Genomic DNA, 18975 nt, shown 5'->3' on the forward strand with positions numbered 1-18975 from the left:
CTGGTCTGCTCCAGGTGGGTGCTACATGTCTAAGTATCATCCATATGAATACCAGGTTCAAAAGTGTTCCAGCCAAACATTGAATTGGAAACATTTAAATCATCACACAGTATTGTGGTGAAAAGGTAACTGCACCCCAGAAGCCCCCCCGTCGTAAAGGTGCACGGACATGCACATGTAGACATGTTCCGCCCGTGCAGTCACAGAGCAGCCATGTGTGGTTTCTGTGCACCTGCTTCCTGTGTGAACAACAGTGACCATAAGTGGTTTCACTCTGCAGACTCTCTCTCTTTCTCTCTTCAGATGAACGTGACAGTCTTGCGTGAAGATGACTTTTCAGCATCAGTGAGCAACCACTGGATGGAGCTATGATACAGAACACCATAGACCGTAGTTACAGTTGTGGTAGTCTGGAAAACAACAACACAACGTGGGGCTGTTTCACTAAACATAAATTAAGGGGGGAATCCTAACTCTGACCTGAAATATTAATGCTGCATTCACTGATATCGCTAATAATCGTGAATCACTGAACGCTGACACCATCATCTTAGGGTCCTGAAGTTGCTCTTCTTAAATATTAAACGGCAGCAGTAAAGCGTTTTGATTTATTTTTTTGGCCACTTGGGGGCAGCAGAATAAACTGCAAACTATTAGCAAGTTCTAAGGCAGTTGTGTTAGCTGTTTAGCTGCTCATCCTTAACTTTATCTGCTCTTTGAAAATCCCCTCAGAGACAACTTAAAATGATCTGTGGGTTTAATCAGAGCAATTTTATTCAGGTGTTAAGTACAGTGGAGCCAGGGGGTGGATTGGGGATTGTCCAAAACTGAATAATCCAGCAGTACATGATATCTGAAATGCATAAAATCTAATTAAAATCTAATGTGCTGTCATTTATTTGAAATAAGTAAATGTTAATGCGTGTAACATGATTTGATGGGACATGTGCAGGGTGTTCTTCATGGCGCGTGGACAGATTTCATGTGTTATTTTGTACGCCTGTGCTTGTGCAATTATTGCTCATGATGTGCATTTGATGGTCTGCTCAGGGACTGTCACAGTCACCTCAGTGCGTTGAGTTCATCAGCCCTTTTCATTAAAGTGTTAAACACTTTTCCTTCTGATCATCAGCCAGTCAGCGTTTGAATCTGCACGCACACTTGAACTCTCAACCTCACCCCTACAAATTGGGTGTAGGGTATATAAGGTATGCACACATAATGAGCATAGCTTAAGATGAATACACATTTATTTATAGCAAAAGTTATTGAAAATGAAAATGACTCCAAGTAGCCTAAACACAGGGTGACAAAATAAATACAGACTGATAAAAACAATCAACTTCAGAGATTGTAGTGAACGTTTTCTTATATTTAAGACATAGGCTGTAATTCCACTCACCTACATCCCATCTCCTATTAATTAGAATGACATTTTTTATTACCCAACCTACAGAACCATTAATTCTGTAGATATACAGTAGTCAATACCGTTGTCTACCAATCACTATTCTGTATACAGTTATTTTTTTGTTGTGATATTGTGTGGTATATGTTACGTTAGAAATCTTACAACATATTTCTTTTGGCCTTCTGGTCTGCTTGGCAACTCATACTGTGAAAATTTGATTTGTACTATGTGTCAGTTACAGGCCACCATATGCTGCGCCCGAAGCCTACTGTGATGCCTCTGAGTAGGTTTCTAACTAGGACTCTGCCTTTTATCTACTTACTGAACACCAAGACTGTTTTCTGTCTCAGCTGAAATAGATACCAGGCATTTGATTTAGGTGATTCACTTGTTTACCAGAGACTGGCTGCAGGATTTGACTGCGTTTCAGCATTCTGAAGATGATCATTGTGGAGTGATGAAAGAGTGGAGCAGCTGTCGGCTCATACAGCATGAGGTTACCTCCTGATGGAAATCGACATGACAAATAGGGATAATAAAGCCCCATATCGGCCGTATATGATTCACATACCCTTATGGGATTTATAATACATATCTAAAAATAGACATTTTATAGCTTAATAACTACACTGACAACAGGGTGGTGCTAAGAGTAGCATTTACACAGCTAAGTTAAACAGGTTTAGGGGAAATTTAGTCAAAGGAAACTTCAGTGATGACAAACTCAGCAAACTCAGCAAGTCAGGTAAAACAGGGGAAGTAAATAATATTTACCATCTTGGGTTTTGCTGGGAGGACCTGGTATTCATGTGGATGTTACTTAGACATGTAGCACCCATCTCGACCAGACCAGACACCCCCACCCGATAGCAATGACACTCCTTGATGGCAGCAGCCATCCCCAGCAGGATGTAGCCTGACAGCACAAGGCAAAGACTCCACAGGACACCCTCAGAAGGCCCATGTCCATTCTCCGATAAGTCACAACTGTTTTGCAGACTCAAGGGAGACCTACACAATAGTTAGTCATAGTGTTATACCTGATCGGTATATACAGTCAACAGAGATGTAAGTATGTTTGGAGTGCTTTGAGATGAATGCTTATATCTGCATGCTAGCATGCTTGTGTCCATTTTATCTATTATATTAGCACAGTAACACATAGCATATATTGGTGCTACATACAATAGATGCTAAAGGTTGGTGATACTGTTAGTATTACACTGGACAAATCAAACCCCCTTGCTGGAGGAGACATTGGGGAATCAGTACTGTAATGTAACTTTAACTGTTGCCGTATCGCAAGTTATTATCCAGGACATTCAACCACCAAACAATAATTCGCCGCAGTCTCATCTGAGGAGCTCCCTCAAAAATGCGAATGAGTTATGTGTCAAGCATATCCCAGTGGAATTATGACACAGCTGTTGCCAGACTGTTGTATGCGTACCTAGGCATTTTCCTACTAGTTTGAGTGGACAGGGAGAAAAAGAGCTTTCCCCCATTGAAGGAATACACCTACACTCCTGACACTGAACTGCTGACTGCGACTGACTGAGGCCATAGAATCTGCCTTGAGAATTTTAATTTATATTTGTATGCATTTTACATCTAAATTTTAAGTTTTTCATAAACCATAACTTGGTTTTCCTGGTAACGCCCGAGGGAAGGAGGACTACATTGACCACACTTACCACACTACACTGGGTATGATTCATTACTTTTACTCATAACCAATCCAGAGTCATAAATATGATCAACCTCAACACCCTTGTGTCAGCATGAAGATGCTGCTTAGAATCAAAGTCTTCTTAAGTACTAAGCTGGTAACACCTGTCCTGCACAGTAAAAACAACCATGAGAAATTCTGTGTGTCCACTACTTCAATTCTTGGATTACAAGACTATGCTTGTAGCTTTAGATGAATCTCAAACCTTAACTGTCGTTGGCTATAACACATCAGGAGACAGACTAAAAATACAAAGATGCGTTTTAAAGTTATAGTGACTTCACGCTTCATGCTCTCACAGCTGCTGGTCTTATCAGACTCAACATGCCCAGCTGTCCACTGTGGACACAGATTCTCAGCCACAGTCAATCTTCACTTTCTCCACACAGATGTTTCTTTCTTTCTTTCTTTCTTTCTTTCTTTCTTTCTTTCTTTCTTTCTTTCTTTCTTTCTTTCTTTCTTTCTCCCCTGTCTCTGTTTATCTTGGCAAGGACATTCATTGTTGTAATGCATTCCCTAGCCCCTAACCCAAACCATCTCAGCTGAGTGCCTAACCCTAACCTTTACCACAGCCCTTACCCAAACCTAATTGTTATCTTTACCCTAAAACCAAGTCTTAATCATCAAACAGCCTTGTAAAGATGTATACATATACAGGCATACAGACCCACATCGTTCTTTGTGAGGACCTTCCAATGCATTCCCTAATCATAACCACAATCCAGTTGCAACCCTTACTTTAGCTTAACATGTTTTAACTCTCAAAATGTTAACACCCTTACAAGAATAACATGTTCCATGTAAATCTGTCGCAAGTTAATAAAAACAAGAGCGCACACATACACATCACTTGGGTTTGCATTGAAAACCAGCATTAGAACAGTCCGTCTTTGTCTCCATCAATCACACAAACTAAGGAAATGACTGGCCCAATTTTAACAAGGCTGTGGATGATACATGGTATTTGTCAGCATTCTTTCCATTTCATGATTTCTACCCAGTGTTTAAAATTGAGTCTGATGTTAGACTTCACTTCATACAATCAAAAATAATCCAAACCTTTGGCCCTGTCACAGTTTAACTGGCCAATAAAAAAAGTGCTGCCAACTCTTGATTCAGTAAATAACATGTCTGGATGATTATATTTTTCAGTTCTTCTGGACATGGTTGCCCATTTTCGTCTATTGTTATATATATCATGGAAATGATTTTCAGGAACACAATTGCTGTTTTTTTTCTGAGGTTAAGATGAACTTTCACGCTCTCAACCATTTGTTGTACTCACCACACACAATATCTCCATTACTTAAAGACCACCACCAGAGATAAATGTCACGCTCATTTTTACAGCGTACAGTAAAATGCTTTGCAGCCTATGTTGAAATCTCACCTCACAAATGGTCAGTTCATCACAATCCTTGATACAAATACTCACTGTAGAGGTGTGTTTAGCCTTGGCTAGGGTTTGCAGTCTTCAAGTGGTACTGCTATGTATTTCTGATCTATTGAAGTCACTTGTCAATCAAACCACCGGCGCAGCACTGTCGATTCTTCATTTAATTTAATCTGTATTTTTGGATTAAGTTAGGCAATTCTGTAGGTGGTGTATAGGTGTAGGTTTCCTTAGTATGTGACTGCTGCTGCCACTGCTAACCACTCTGTCCTTTTTTCCTCCCTAATCTTTCAACACAAATGCAAAAACTAGTTATGTTACTTCTATAGTGTCTCCTAATAATGAAAAATAGACCCCCCCCCCCCGAAACCAAACAGCTGTATGTGGTCAAATGATGTTGCCAATGGTGATGCCTTCAAAATTGCACTGTACTATACGTGAGTATCCGTTGTAGCACTTTCTTTCTCTGTCTCTCTCGCTCTCCCTGCCGCCTCCACGGTGATGCGTGTTGCATTAACGCTGAGGTGAAGAGTGGGAGGTAGAGGGCAAACTGAGAGGGCTACAAGAGGGATGGAGTGAGCCAGTGAAGAAAAGAGTGTGTGGGAGACTGAAAAACACACATACGTGTAATAGATAGATAGATAGATAGATAGATAGATAGATAGATAGATAGATAGATAGATAGATAGATAGATCTGTCCTTCCTCCTGTCCTTCTCTCCTTTGTTACCTAATTTCTAAACGTATGATGGTGATGATTTCCCAAGGGTAACCCGCTCAGGTCAAACTATATCTAGAAGGGAATGAGAGAAGGGGGAGTGTGAAAGACAGAACAATAACCATAAAGAATGATGGTGAATGAGGGATGAGAAAGAGAGATGAGATGGAGAGGCAGATGGAGGGAAGAAGTTGGTCTCTTTGCAGCTTCAAAGATCTAAAAGCCCCGAAGCTGTGTGGAGTGCAAAATGGGAGGGAGAGAGAGAGAGAGAGGGAGAAACAAAGAGAGAGAGAGGAAGAGAGGGAGAGAGAGAGAGAGCGAGAGGTGGAGGGAGGCTGGATTGAGGAGAAGAAAAGCTAGAAGGGAGAGAGAGTAAAAGGGAGAGGCGGAGGAGGGTTTGCGTTGGTGTGTTGGTTGGCAGAAAGAGCGCTTGTCAAAAAAACCTTCCACTGGCAGAAGGCATGATTCACAGCAGAGAGAGAGGGGGGGGAGAGGCAGAGAGAGAGGGAGACAAGCGACAGAAAAAGAGAAAAACGGCAGAGATACAGAAAAAGAGAGTGAGAGAGAAACGACAGGGGCAGAGATGCCACTGAGAAAAACAAATGAGGATGCTGATTTGAGGCAGAATAACAACACATTACCAGGATGGGACGGAGATCGACGGACTGGATTGACTGATGCCTTTTACTGACTGTGACCATGTTGATAAGGTTCTGGCTTTTCTATTGATCGGGAGAAAATAGAGCAGGTGGCAGCAGCAGAGATGAAAGAGAGCAAGAGAGGATGCTAAAAATGAAGGCACACTGAAAAGATAGAGAAAGAGATAGAGACAGAGAGGAAGGATCCTCAACTATGAATAGGCTCCTTTGACGGAGGTTGACTTGTTTGTGAGAGTGGCGTCACTAATACATGCTAATTAGACCGCCCTTAAACATTAGGTTTAAGCTGGATGATGGACCGTTGAAATATGTGAATGTCAACCTGTTCTTTTCATTATGTGAGATAAGGAAGTGATGTCAATTGAGCTTGGAGTAAATTATGTTTGAACTTATTTTTCCACTGAGTGCTTGAGTTCAGTGTTGGTGAAATTAGACAGTGAGGCAGTGGATGGTCCAGCTTAGAATGTCTTTTTCTTGTGTTGATGTTGGTCATTTCCTTGAATTGAAGCTAATCATCAAGCCTTGGAGTTGTTATCTCTTGCAAAGCTTTTATATTTCTCTTATTGGATAAAGTAGCTTTAAAGGATTATTGATGTCACCTTGACTATATTTATGGCTCTAAGTTTGCATGGGGCTTTAAGGCTGCTTTACGCAGATTGCAATTGCAGTCTGTCCAACTTTGAAATAAATTCTTCTTTTGAGGTTTTTTCTTTCAGTGTCTTTGGAATGAAGACTGTTACAGCATATGTTCATAGATATGACGTCTATGAAAGTGAAGGAATTTACCAATAAGAGAAGAGGGAGAAGGAAACAAAAACAGCATCCTGGCTGTGGGGAATATCTCAGCCTTCTAGTTCTGTTCTGTGATTGCTGTTGTTGTACTTTATGTTTTTTCTGAGATATAAAATCTTCAAAACTGACCAAACTGATTACTTTCTCCTTCATAGATAGCACAGTGGTTGGTTCAAAATGAAAAAGCTGTTTGAGATGACTGACTGGGAGGAACAAAAAGGTTGTACTATGTCATTTAGAACAATATTGTGTACATCTTATACTAGAATTAGAGTTTTTTAGCTTGGTGTTTACCCCATCTTTGTGGGGAAACACAGATCATGTGAGAGTTTTATCTTATTATCTATCTATTGTCTGACTTCTTTAACCATTTTTTGGAGCACCTGTCCATTGCCTTACCTACTGATATTGGCAATCCAGTGACAGAAGGTTTTCACATTAGTGCTTTTTCAACTGACTGCATCATTTGACATTGATTTTAGTAGTCTAATCAATAGGCTAAAGGAAAATGTTTACCGATTTTAGACAGCACACTTTTCTTCTCAGTTGTATGTAAAGTGTTACACAGCTACAGCGTGGAAGACAGGAAATTTCAAAGTTGTCCTGGATTCACTCTGTTGGGAGCTGATTATGCTTCAGCAAAGATCAAACTGTGTGAACGGCAGTGGCTCAGTAGGTACAGCTGTAGGCTTGTTTTCCACGCACCAGAGGGTTAGTGGTTCAATCATTGGCACATGGACCACATGCCGAAATGTTCTTGAGCAAGATGCTCAAACCCGAGCTGCTCCCAGTGGTTGGCACTGTGTGTAAATTGTCATATGCAAATGAGTAGATGTGTCGCAGAACCGTAAAGTGTTTTGATTACCAATATTAAGGTATTTATTCCTCTGTATTTGTTGAAATTTGTTGAAATGCCAAGCTAAGGCAGCTACTCTCATATCAACATTTAAAAGGCACTTTCATGACAAAAAATAGTAATAAATATAATAAAAACAGGAAAGGACCATCATTTTTAATTGAAAGAGTTAGTCAGACCCTGCAAATTTCTTTGTCTTTCTTTAGACCCTCAGTTCATAGTAAAAGTCAGTTAACATTTCAAGTTCGTAAAAATGTTGAGTTTAGATACAGAGATGTACTTAAACTGGATATGTTAATAAACACTCACTTTCATGTGTATGAAGAGACATTTTAATCTGTCCTCAATTTAATTAATTTTTGTCCTTTGCTTTGCTTTCCACAGCCAGACGGTAATCAACAAACACAGCCAGAATGAGAGGAGAAGCTTTGACTGGATTCAGTTCTCCATCCACTGTACTCACTGTTTCTGTCGCTCTGTGTCTGACGGACTAACACTCTGCTGGATAAAGATTTAATTGGCTCTGTACAGACAGCCAGAACAATAAACAATCAGAATAAATACAAATGCAGTCACATCGAAGAGAGAATGGAACAGTAGCTTCGTGGGCATAAAAACTGGACACATTTTTTCTCATCTTTCCAAAAACTGGTTGGAATATTTCTCAAAGTAGGATTCCATTTCTAAATTTAATTTGGACATTATGTTGTTTGCATTGTTTTATGCCATGGATATTTTTTTTTTTGATAACAAGACTCTTCTGACATGTCCTTAAAGGGATATGCTTCAGTGTTATAATAGGAAAGAAAAAGCTTAAACATTTTTAATATGACATTTACCCAGATCCTATGTTGCCTGGGCCCTCTCAAAACCATCTGCCGTGCACCTTGCCCATTCTGAAAGACATTTTTGCAAACAATTTTTTTCTGATGTAGTAAAATCAACGACTTCACAATTCGCTCTTCAAGCTTCACACGTGCCTCCCACCAACCCCTCCCACCATCAGCCATCCAACCAATCATGGGCAAGCCTCTTAGCCGTCCTGGGTGTTTCAGGAAAAGCTCTTGCTGCCTGGAGAAACATGGAGCTGGGAATGGGGGGGTGGGAGGGCGAGACGGGGGAATGGAAGGGGGATACGGAGACGGCTATGTACCCCAACGATCCATTTATGACACCATGTGCATCAATCAACAGATTGACAGTCATCACCACCACCACTCTGGAGGGTCTGTGAGGCGAGATGGTGGCCAAGAGGGAAGTTTTAGCTATTCTGCAAGTGGGTCCCTCAGAGTCAGCAGGTCCCCGGCTGACATGTTCGATTCACAGCCTCGCTCTTTAACTCCAAATCCCTCCTTTGTGAGGAGACTGGATGAGCGAGCCATCTTTGATTCGTTGAAGCTCGGATGTCAGGATGCAGATAACAGCGGCTGCCATTCACCAGGACGCTTCACTCGGTCAGTTTCTCCGTCTGTGTCTTCATTCTCAGCACCAGGAGTGTCCTCCTCCTCAAAGAAACACCACCACCACCACCATCATCACCATGGAGACAGCACAAAAAGCAGAGAGGGTCGACAGTCCTGGAAAGTCTTGCCACCACAAAAACACATGGAGTGTATGGAGCTTACTACAACAGAAATGATGGACAGAGGAGGCGGATATCTGAATCCGGGGCAATACGCTCATCCTGGGGGCCAGTCTACCTCTCTTACCTCCCCCCTCATCTCACCCTTTTCCGGCTCACCTCTCTCTTCAGGTTACCATACTCCGGTCTTTTTCTCGCCTGCCAAACCTCGCCCCAGTCAGACTCAGAGTTTGCGTTGTTCCCCTCCTCATGTAATCCAGCCGAGGCATTACTCCCAAACTCAGAGCCTTCGGATGTCACCGCCCCATGAGCTTAGACGATCACCCTACCGTTCCCCACTGGTCCAACTGTCTGCTCATGACCTTGAGCAGGACCTAAGGGAACGAGGAGGAGGATGGGGCCGCAGTGAGCGAGAAAGGGAGTGGGAGAGGGAGAGAGAAAGGGAGATGGAGCGAGGATGGGCCCAAAGAGAGTGGGAAAGAGAGAGGGAAAGGGGAAGGCTGGAGAGGGAGAGAGCAAGAGAAAGGGAGAGGAGGGAAACATCGAGTTTTGGAACGTTTGGATATGGCAGACCAGTTCCTCTGCGTTCAGACAGAGACTCTGTGTTTTTAGAGTCCGACCAAGGGCTAGACACAACACCCCTGTTGCTCCCCCAGCCCTCACCTTCACCCTCCCCTAGTGCTGCTCCCAGAATGGGCACTGGGGCAGTGGGCAGGAGCAGACCTGGGTCAAAAGTAGGCCCTGAAAGCGTAGGTGGAGGAATGATCTCCAAATATGACAATGGGAGTGTGGGCTTAGTGTTAGTTGACAGTAAATCCGGGTGTGGACCAAGGTTGGTAAGTGAAGTTGGGAATGCAAATATGTCAGAGGCTGAGATCAGGGCTGGGGTACAAGAACACCATAGGGCTGAAAGTTGGAACAAATATGACAATGGATCCAGGGCTAGCATTAAAAACATGCCTGAAAAAAGAATGGGCTCCCAGGTAAAAACAAGGCCAGGGGGTCGAGATTTGGAAGGAAAAGTGCAATCTGGGGTAGAGATAGAAAATATTGCCCCTGCTGTGCACAAGGAGGCGCAGAGAGGAGGGACAAAGAGCGGAGAGAAAACTGGAAGGTATATGACTAAACCAGAAACTATTGCAGAAACTATACCCTCAAATGTGACTGACACAGAGAACAAGGTTGGGCACAGAGATAAAGTTGAGATAGAAGCTGGCTCTGGTCCAGGGATGAAGCCTGAGCTTGTGGCAAATGTTGGGGTAAACGCCAGTTCAAAACATATGGAAAACATGATTAGGCCAGAAGCTGATGTTATAGCGAAAGTTAATAATGTGGTTGGTTCAGTAGCAGAGTCCAGAGAGGAAGCTGAAATCGAGACAGATGCTAAAACTGCTCTTACATCTAAGCCTGAGGCAGCACTTGAAACTGCTGTTGGTAGTGAAACTGAAAAAAGGAGTAACAGTGAGACTGGGCTTGTCAGTGAAGCCAACAATATTTCTAAGACTACAGATAATGCACAGACAGGATTTGTTGCTGGAGATAAAACAGACGTTTCTAAAACTGCAGATCAAGCTGAGAAAAAGCCACTGGACATTGACAAAACAGAATCTAGCCATGTAAAGAAAAGTTCAAAATCCCAGAAGTCCAAATCATCCAAATCCAGTTCCAGGTCTCGACCTGGCACAGCCACAGGGCTGAGACCAGGTTTAGCCAGTCCTCGGCAAAGCCGAGGACTTGGAGACCTTGAATCAACAGGCCCAGCTGAGGGCATCGAGTCCACCTGGCCTCGCCGAATCATTGTTAGAAAGAGGACTGTCCGTCAGGGTGGGGCACTCCACAATCTCCCTATTCTCCCCCCACTCCCTTCTGTCCTTTCAGCACTGGAGAAGAGGCGACCACATGCCCACCTCCACCCCCGCCCAGGCCACTTGTCAGAGAACCCATTAACTAATGTAATGAACAGTTCAAGTATTGTTGGACGATGCTCACTTAAAGAGCCCTCTCATCCAGAACTGGGACAAGGTTTGGTGGGCAGAGCTTCCCTGAGGGAGCAGACCTTGGAGCACTGGAGGGTCTGTAGAGAGCAAGAAGACTCAAAGAATCCCAAGAGCAAGGAAAAACAAGGAGAGCAGAGCAAAGAGAAGACTGGTAAGGAAGAGGGGATGCGAGAGGAAGAGATGAGAGAGAAGGAGAGGAGAGGAGAGAAAGACAAAAAGGAGGAGAAAGTGAGACAGAAGAAAGAGAACGTTACTGTTTGTGCGGGGCTGGTGGAAGAAACTGGTCAAGAAACGTTGTTGGAGAGAAGGGAAGAAAAACTCCAAGAACATGCAAATCAACCAGTGGAACTGAAAAAAGAGAAGGATTTCAAGATCGCGCCTGAAAAAATGGAGGATAGGGCTATAAAGATTAAGGTTGGAATACAAGAACGGCCGGGGCAAGACCCGGATGAGGCTGCCGCTACCTTACAAAAAGAAGAGGGTGAGGTGGAGGCAGCAGAAGGGGGACCACCTGGGCAGGAGAGGGGCATGGAGAGCTGGGATGCGGTCCTTGAAATGGTGAACACACTGTGGGATGATGGCTGGGAAAAAGGAGGAGCAGGAGGAGGAGGAGGAGGAGGAGATACCGATTCCTTCTCAGGCTCCCTACCACGTTGGCCCCTCCTCCGGCCCCCAGTTGGGTTTGGCGGCTCACACCCCCCCTCCTCAGCTGCATCGGAGCTCAGCCTGACGGAGTTAGAAAGGAGAGCCAGGGAGCTGGACTCTGACCTGGAGCATTTAGACCTGTCTCAGCCTCACAGAGACACCCAGGATTTATACCAAACACTGCTCGAGCCACAGAGGGAACGAGCTGACATGTACCAAACACATCCTGGGCCACAGAGGGAGAAAGCTACTCTTATCACAGGTAGCTGGATTTTGTTTGTTTTTATTCTACACATTTTGAATTTATTAGCCTGCATACTGGAAACAACTACATGATTTTACTTGTCATTGAGATAACCCCTACTGAAGACTTTTGTCGGGTTTGAAAAAAGACATTGATGATGTCATAGAGATGTCATCTGACGTGGCTATGGCTTGAAGACACTAGGACTTGTCTTCCAAACTGAAAACATGGAGTTGTGGTCTTGTACCGTGGAATAAGGGCTTGAGGAAAGTTTGCAAGACAAGGGTAGAAGATCAGGTCTAGACACCTTCACTGATGAACTTTAGTGGTGAAGATTATTATCAGCTGTAAGAAATTAGCAATTAACCAAATCACCAAAAACAATTCTAGATGAAACCAGACCGTTAAATCCTGGAGCTATGCACAATTATTAAACATTAGAAATCTCAGTCACAAATTGTTTTGTTTCAGTTACAAAGCACAAAAGTAATTTGACAGATCTATCTGATCTAGAAAGATATAGGTGAAGATAGAGAACTGGTGACATATTTAACTAAATTAAAAACAAACGATTTTCATTTAGGCTACTAACATTCTAGGCTAGAATGTTAGTAGGCATGTTGTATTTTGCTATTTTCAACCGAAATCTTCTTCTTTTATTTAAAATCAATGCAATATTCTGCAGTGAACATATTAAATCCAGTTTTGCCATTCGTTGCATTAAGAACAGATCTGCATAGACTGCTTTTCATTAACAGCTTTATGATTCTAGCAGATTATTTTCTTTGTATGTGGTGGTGCTGAATTCTGCACTTTCAGAACAAAAGTATAACTGTTCATTGCTTTGATCTGATTTATAATATAGTTTCCATACATAAGCATTGCTCATTGCTTTATATGTTTTCTAATAAATGCCATGGTATTCTCTTAATATTACTCCAATAAATAAATAAAGAAGATTAAGGTAAAAGAGGTAAAATAAGATGGGTGAGGGAGAAGCTGTGACATGATCACTGGGTTCGGAATCCTTAAAACACAGTAAATGTAGCTTTCCATTATTGTACTGTCCACTTAAAATAGAACAACTAAGGTGATATTGTTCCCAAGAGGAGCTTTAGATGAGAACATGTTTCTCGGAATTAAAGCGATTCGGGTTTTGATTCCTCTCGACTATCCTGACTCCCTCAGAAACTGAGCCTTGCTAAAAACAATCCATCTTATATTGCTATATATTGCAGTGTTCCAGTCTGACTGGACGCACTGCTGAATACTGCATCACTATGCACATTATTTCATAGCAAGATCATAAGGAGAAAATGTACATGTATACAGTAATACAATAACAAAATTTATATAATATAAAATGGATGTATTAAAATACTTTTCAGTAACACCATTCAATTCAGTTCAATTCATATTGCATCAGTCACAACACAAATAGTCTCAAGACATTGAAATCAATAAATATCTATTTTGAAGACAGATCTCAGTTACCTCTCATTAGCTTTGTAGTGTAGTGGAGACTCTTATGGAAACAAGATACTGCTGTATGTAAGTGCTAAATATGGACAGCAATGACACAGCAGGGAGTGACAATACCTTACTCCCTACGGGGAAGTTAGACTCAGAACGGATGGAAGAAATGAAGGAGGTGATCTTGAAATGTCTTCTGAACTGTTGCAGCGGTGACACATGGGTCCATTCAGCTTAAAGAGAGTAGTTTGTAACTGCCTAGTGCCTAAGCAGTTGTGAAAGCTGTTTGCTTCCCTCGGCTGATACTTATCATCATAGACACCTATATGTGAGACATTTTTATGAAGCTCAGGCTTACAGTTCAACAAGGAAGATCTGTTCCCTCATGTTCTGTTCCTTTCTGGTGAGAATTGTGCTGTCGCTCCATTTCCTTATCTTTTCCGTTTCCCCAGCACTGTCACGTCACTACTTCCATCCAATGATCTATTTGCCAGCCTTCTTCCAGTCAAACATTCCCTCGTCTCTGTGATTTAAAATCATTGTCATTCTGTCACTTCATCCTTAGGCTGTCCATTGTGCAACCCTCCTCCTCCCCATCTCCACCTCTCCATGGTCATCCTCAAAGTCTTCATCAGAGTTCTCCGACCTTCAGCCACCTGCCAACTTCTTCTTCTCTGCCAAACTATTAATTCATTCATTCACTATCAATTCATTCTTCATCTACTTAATCTCTCCTTGTTGAACTAACCTTGTGAAGGGTCTTTCCTGATCCAGATCTCAAGCCAATATCTGGAGTCATGAGCAGTAGAGGATTGATGTTGTATTATCTTGAATATCTTGCCTTTTCAGGGGTGGGCAGCAGATCACAGGTCAGTTTGGAGCTCAGTGCTATGGCCTCACCAGCTACAGATGCAGACAGGCCGGTGGACTGGTCAACTAAATCTACTGGGACTTCCACTGTTGGCACAAGGTAGAACCTCCTAATTACTCACTACCAGACATTACATACATCCAGGGTGACTCAGAGGTCCCTGCCGGCTGTAAATGTACTGATGACAAATTGGACTTGGACTTTCAGTTCAGTTCAGTTTTCTATTACACACTGGTATTAACTGACTTGTGAGAACTGTGATAACTGACTCAGATATTTTAGATTCATTCTGTTGGTGTCACCACAGTGACAAGGAGAACAGGAGTAAATAACGGATTATCTTATCTTATGTGTCTGACATTTTCAGCGTTGATTTAAACAGCAAAGTATAACTTCTGGATGTTTTTTTTTTTCATTACTCATTTTGCTCTCTTTTTCTTAAAATATATTTTGATGTATACTCACAGAGCAATCAAATATGTCTGCATCAGATTTTAACTTGAGTGTATCATGCAGTGTTGTGTCAAGATTTCTCGCAGTTTAAAACTGATCGTGTGGATTCAACATGAGTGAACCATGAGTGTTATCCATGACCAAAATGGTAGTGGTGCAAGCCTGGAGACTTTCAGTACGCCAATTCAATTAGAATGTAAATGTAACAGCAAGTACATCGGACAGGAAAGCTGCTGGACATTTTTAAGCACATTATGAATATGAGATTTTTCTGAATCTCACAAATAAAACGAAATAAACAGTAATTCTTAGGTTCGTTCTTTAATCGTGAGCACACTGTTTTGATTTACTTCAGCATTTAGTTATTTGCTACATTTTGTGATATCCTAAAGTTTCACAGTTTTAAAGTCTTTCGTTAAATTTGTCTTTTGCCAGATCACGATAACTATCAAACTGCAATGACAAACCAGACCATGCCACAATCTCAGCCAAATGATAGTGCTAATGTGTTTGTAATGATGTATGCATCACCAGATACATCTGTGAGAGTGAGATGTCCCGGGGCTGTGTGATAAACGCAAATGAATGGCCCTGATGAGAAAAAGTAGGTTGTAACAGATTTGATGGCATCCGTGGTAACCGACGGTAGAGAGAAACCATTAGGAGAAACTTAGCAGACACATGAGGATGAAGAAGTCATTTCACTGTTTTTGTGTTTTCTTGCTAGCTCCACTAAAGAGGACAGCTCTCCAGACTCCAATCTGACGCTGGAATCTGACTCCAGTGGTGTCTTCCTCTCCTTATCTAATCAAAGCCAAGAGGAGGCCAGCTCTGACAGTGACCAGCCAATCAGTGGCTCCGACCTAGGCAGCAGCAACACATCACTGGAGAAAGATGGGGATGATGGAGGGTTAAAGGAATGGGGGAGGGAGGAGAGTGCAGAGCTACAGTGGTGCTACCCATCACTTCTCGACACAGGCTCGCATGAAGACACTGAAGGAGACGGTGAAAGAGAGGAAGTGGGGTGTGGAACAACAGCAGGAGATGAAGAGATGATGGACGAGAATGAGAGAAAATATGGTAAAATGGGAATGGTTTCAACCAAGTCCCCGTCAAAACAAGCAGTCTTTAAGGGCACTGTGAATCTAAATGCCCCACAAAGTGAAGAAATGCCACTTCGGAAAAAAGTGACCCTCATGGGAAGAGACTCCCCACTTCCTTTGTCACCCTCAAAACAACCAATCAAACACCTTCTAGACCCCAATCAGAAGCCAATCAGAACCTCAGGACTAGACTGTGGCGACCTAGATCCCTTTGTCCAGTCGGACAGCTTTGTTTACCTTGCTGTGTCTGCCAGGCCTGCCTACGGGGCTAACGTCACCGCAGCGACAGAAATTTCCAGTCATCATAAAAAACAAGACGGTGTGCCGCCACATACGGACATCGCGAAAACCAATGTGGACCTGTCAAATCCGGAGTACACCAAGTCGACTCACCTTGCCCCACAAAAACCAGAGGAAGGTGATTTTCTTTGCACTGACAGCTTTGTCTACCTGGCTGCTCCAGCCTGCCTCCTGTTGGGCCCTGAAGGAACCACACACTACAGTGGCAAGTATGTATGCATTCATACTATTGCCGATATGTTCATATAGCCATCCATCCATCCATCCATCCATCCATCCATCCAACAGGCAGCCAGCCAGGCAGCCAGTCAGTTTTGGCATTTGCATTTGCTTGATATTTGGAGTGTATATCCCCTGATAAATTGAGCCTGTCAATCACAGAATATTTGTGAAATGCATTTCCTCACTAGGGCAAGCTGGGAATGTCTGGCTGAGGCACAGCTGTTTTAGAGGTCAACTCCAATTTATCTCCCTTATTTGGGCGCTAGTGAGCCATGTTCAAAGAGTCAATTTGAGTGCAGTCCAGTCTAAAGCCTGGTTTATAGTGCTGCAATGGACCTGCTCAGGGCAAGATCATAGTGTCAATATGGGGCCAGTGCCACTTTAGGCCTTTATAGGTGTGCGGGTGTATTGGCACTGTTCTGTAATTATGCTGCTAAAATGCAAGTCAGCAGCTTTTCAGTCATGCTGTGTCCTTGGTAAATGGAACAAAACGGTTATTGCTGCCTGTGTCCCCATAGTGTGGGGAAGCAGGGTATGCCATGCATACACCTATAGCCAACACAGAAGCATAAATCTATTTTGAGGAGACCATCAAGCTGCAGCAGGAGTCTTTGTGTCACAAAAACACAAGTGGGGAGGAGTTGGAAGGCCCTGAAGTAAGCGTCTGGCAAACCGTCAGACGACACAGGAGGGGAGACAGGGCTGGGTCACGGCTGCTATGAGCAATATGTTTGATTCTAGTTATACTTTACTACTTTTTATTCATAACATATATTTCTGAGTTATAGTACAAATTCCTGAGGCACTTCAAAGCAGTTTTCATACAAGAATAAACGTGCTACAGGAATATGTGGAATAGTTGCTAGTGATCAGTGTTACTTAGTCTTCTTTTTCTGTTCTGTCTGTTCTGTTCTATTTTCCAGGGACTCAGATTCAGAGAGCTCTGGCTCTGGACCTGTTGACCTGTCAGTACTAGGTTGCGACTCTGTGGCAGGGGATAGTGACTGGGACTCAGACCTGTCGGACTCTGATCCCAGCCGTTCCTCTAGAGTTTCTACGATGGGTAACAAATCTGCTGGTGTAGCACGGCCCAAGCGTCTGCCTGCTGAACCTGACTGGGACCTGTTTGGAGAAACCACTGAGCCTGAAGTGCTGAGTGAGCTCTTCACTGAGCAGGACAGGAACAACAGCGGCAAATCAGGAACAGCTACTGCGGTTACCACCAGCATGGCGACAGCACCTGCCATTCCCACGGCAACTCAACCTGTCTCTGCATCAGTCAAGACGATGGCGACAGCAGAGCAGTCAACCACGAAGAAGGTGACGTGGCAGTTTAAACCAGCCCAGCGGTCGGTTTGCACTGGAAGCAGGAAGGAAAAAGATAAGGAAATGACACCATCGTCCTTGGTAAGGTTCACAGAACAGGAAGGTGGCGAGACCCATAGGCCCCCGCCTTCATCATCATCTTCTTCATCATCATCACCCTCTTCATCGTCATCTGGTTAATTTTCTGAAAGAAAGTTGTTTAATCCATTGAGAGACGCGACACCTGAAGACTAAATATCTTTAACTTTCTGTAGAAACCAATGGTTTGAATAACTTAATTTTTTTGCCTGTAAACTCTTGCGTCTAGCTGCTGCTATTGCCTTCTTTGACCTTGTAAAGGCTGCAAAAAGAATTGTTAATTGTTGTATTTACCTAGGTTAGTCAACACAATATCATATAGAAGCACTGTAAAGATGGCTGGTGAGACTCAGGCTTAACAGAAACAGTGTCGTCTTTATTATTTTCATCAGTCGAATTTTGGATTACAGGGTGGACTTTTTAGTTATATATATATACATTCATATTTTCTCTCTAAAAAGTGAATATAAGTAGTTCTGTTGAACATGTATTCCTCTGAATGTACTATACAGGATATACCCAACCTATAACAGGTTTGACATATCAGGAATTGTTGATAACCTGGACTGGTTGCCTGTATTTAAACATTAACACCTTGATAGAATCAGCCCTTACATCAAATTACCACAGTACACCTTCTGTACTACAGCCTTTGACAAGTGAGAGGTTGAACTTTGCAGTATATAATGTATTTTATAATATCATTCAACTCTGTGAATTTAACAGTGTGTCAATAATTATTATATTATAATTATATTTTAAACATTGAGATCATTATTGGGCAGAAATATATAAATATATATGTGGTGAATGTGCAAACACGAACAGCAAATGAAAGGGTTGATAACATTTAATTAAAATGTTTTATTTATCAGTTAGATTGAAATTGTGAATGTTATATTTGAGCAATATGCTTACAGAGTCATGCTATATTCTATGTTTCATATGTGGAAATTGTTGATATGTATTATAATGGCTGAGTTTAAGTTTATTTTTACAGCCAGATACTGATTGTAAATGCAGTCTTACTCTCATTTAGAGGTTTAATGTGTAACATTTTTAATCATCAGGTAGTTTGGTCTAAGTGCCATAAACAACGAGACCGCGAGTGAGATGATGCCTTT

At 42.4% G+C, this 18975-nt stretch overlaps 1 protein-coding gene across 1 annotated transcript; it reads left to right on the forward strand.

Annotated features, from left to right (window-relative positions):
* The first annotated feature begins 5583 nt into the window (after nucleotides 1-5583).
* LOC125024157 lies at nucleotides 5584-18725 on the forward strand. The gene is made up of 5 exons (XM_047611857.1): nucleotides 5584-5960; nucleotides 7942-12043; nucleotides 14348-14468; nucleotides 15550-16434; nucleotides 17371-18725. The coding sequence occupies exons 2-5, from the start codon at nucleotides 8578-8580 to the stop codon at nucleotides 17951-17953; spliced, it is 5055 nt and encodes a 1684-aa protein (XP_047467813.1). The 5' UTR covers nucleotides 5584-5960; nucleotides 7942-8577; the 3' UTR covers nucleotides 17954-18725.
* The last annotated feature ends 250 nt before the right edge of the window (nucleotides 18726-18975 follow it).

This window comes from Mugil cephalus, chromosome 17 (genome assembly GCF_022458985.1).
Source record: "Mugil cephalus isolate CIBA_MC_2020 chromosome 17, CIBA_Mcephalus_1.1, whole genome shotgun sequence".
Lineage (NCBI taxonomy): Eukaryota > Metazoa > Chordata > Actinopteri > Mugiliformes > Mugilidae > Mugil > Mugil cephalus.

Excerpts from the sequence above, each read along its gene's own strand:
- LOC125024157 (XM_047611857.1), top strand. The coding sequence starts at position 8,578 with ATGGGCAAGCCTCTTAGCCGTCCTGGGTGTTTCAGGAAAAGCTCTTGC. Across the intron at positions 14,469-15,549 it reads ACTTCCACTGTTGGCACAAG|CTCCACTAAAGAGGACAGCT; the intron begins GTAGAACCTCCT and ends TTTTCTTGCTAG. Across the intron at positions 16,435-17,370 it reads ACCACACACTACAGTGGCAA|GGACTCAGATTCAGAGAGCT; the intron begins GTATGTATGCAT and ends TCTATTTTCCAG.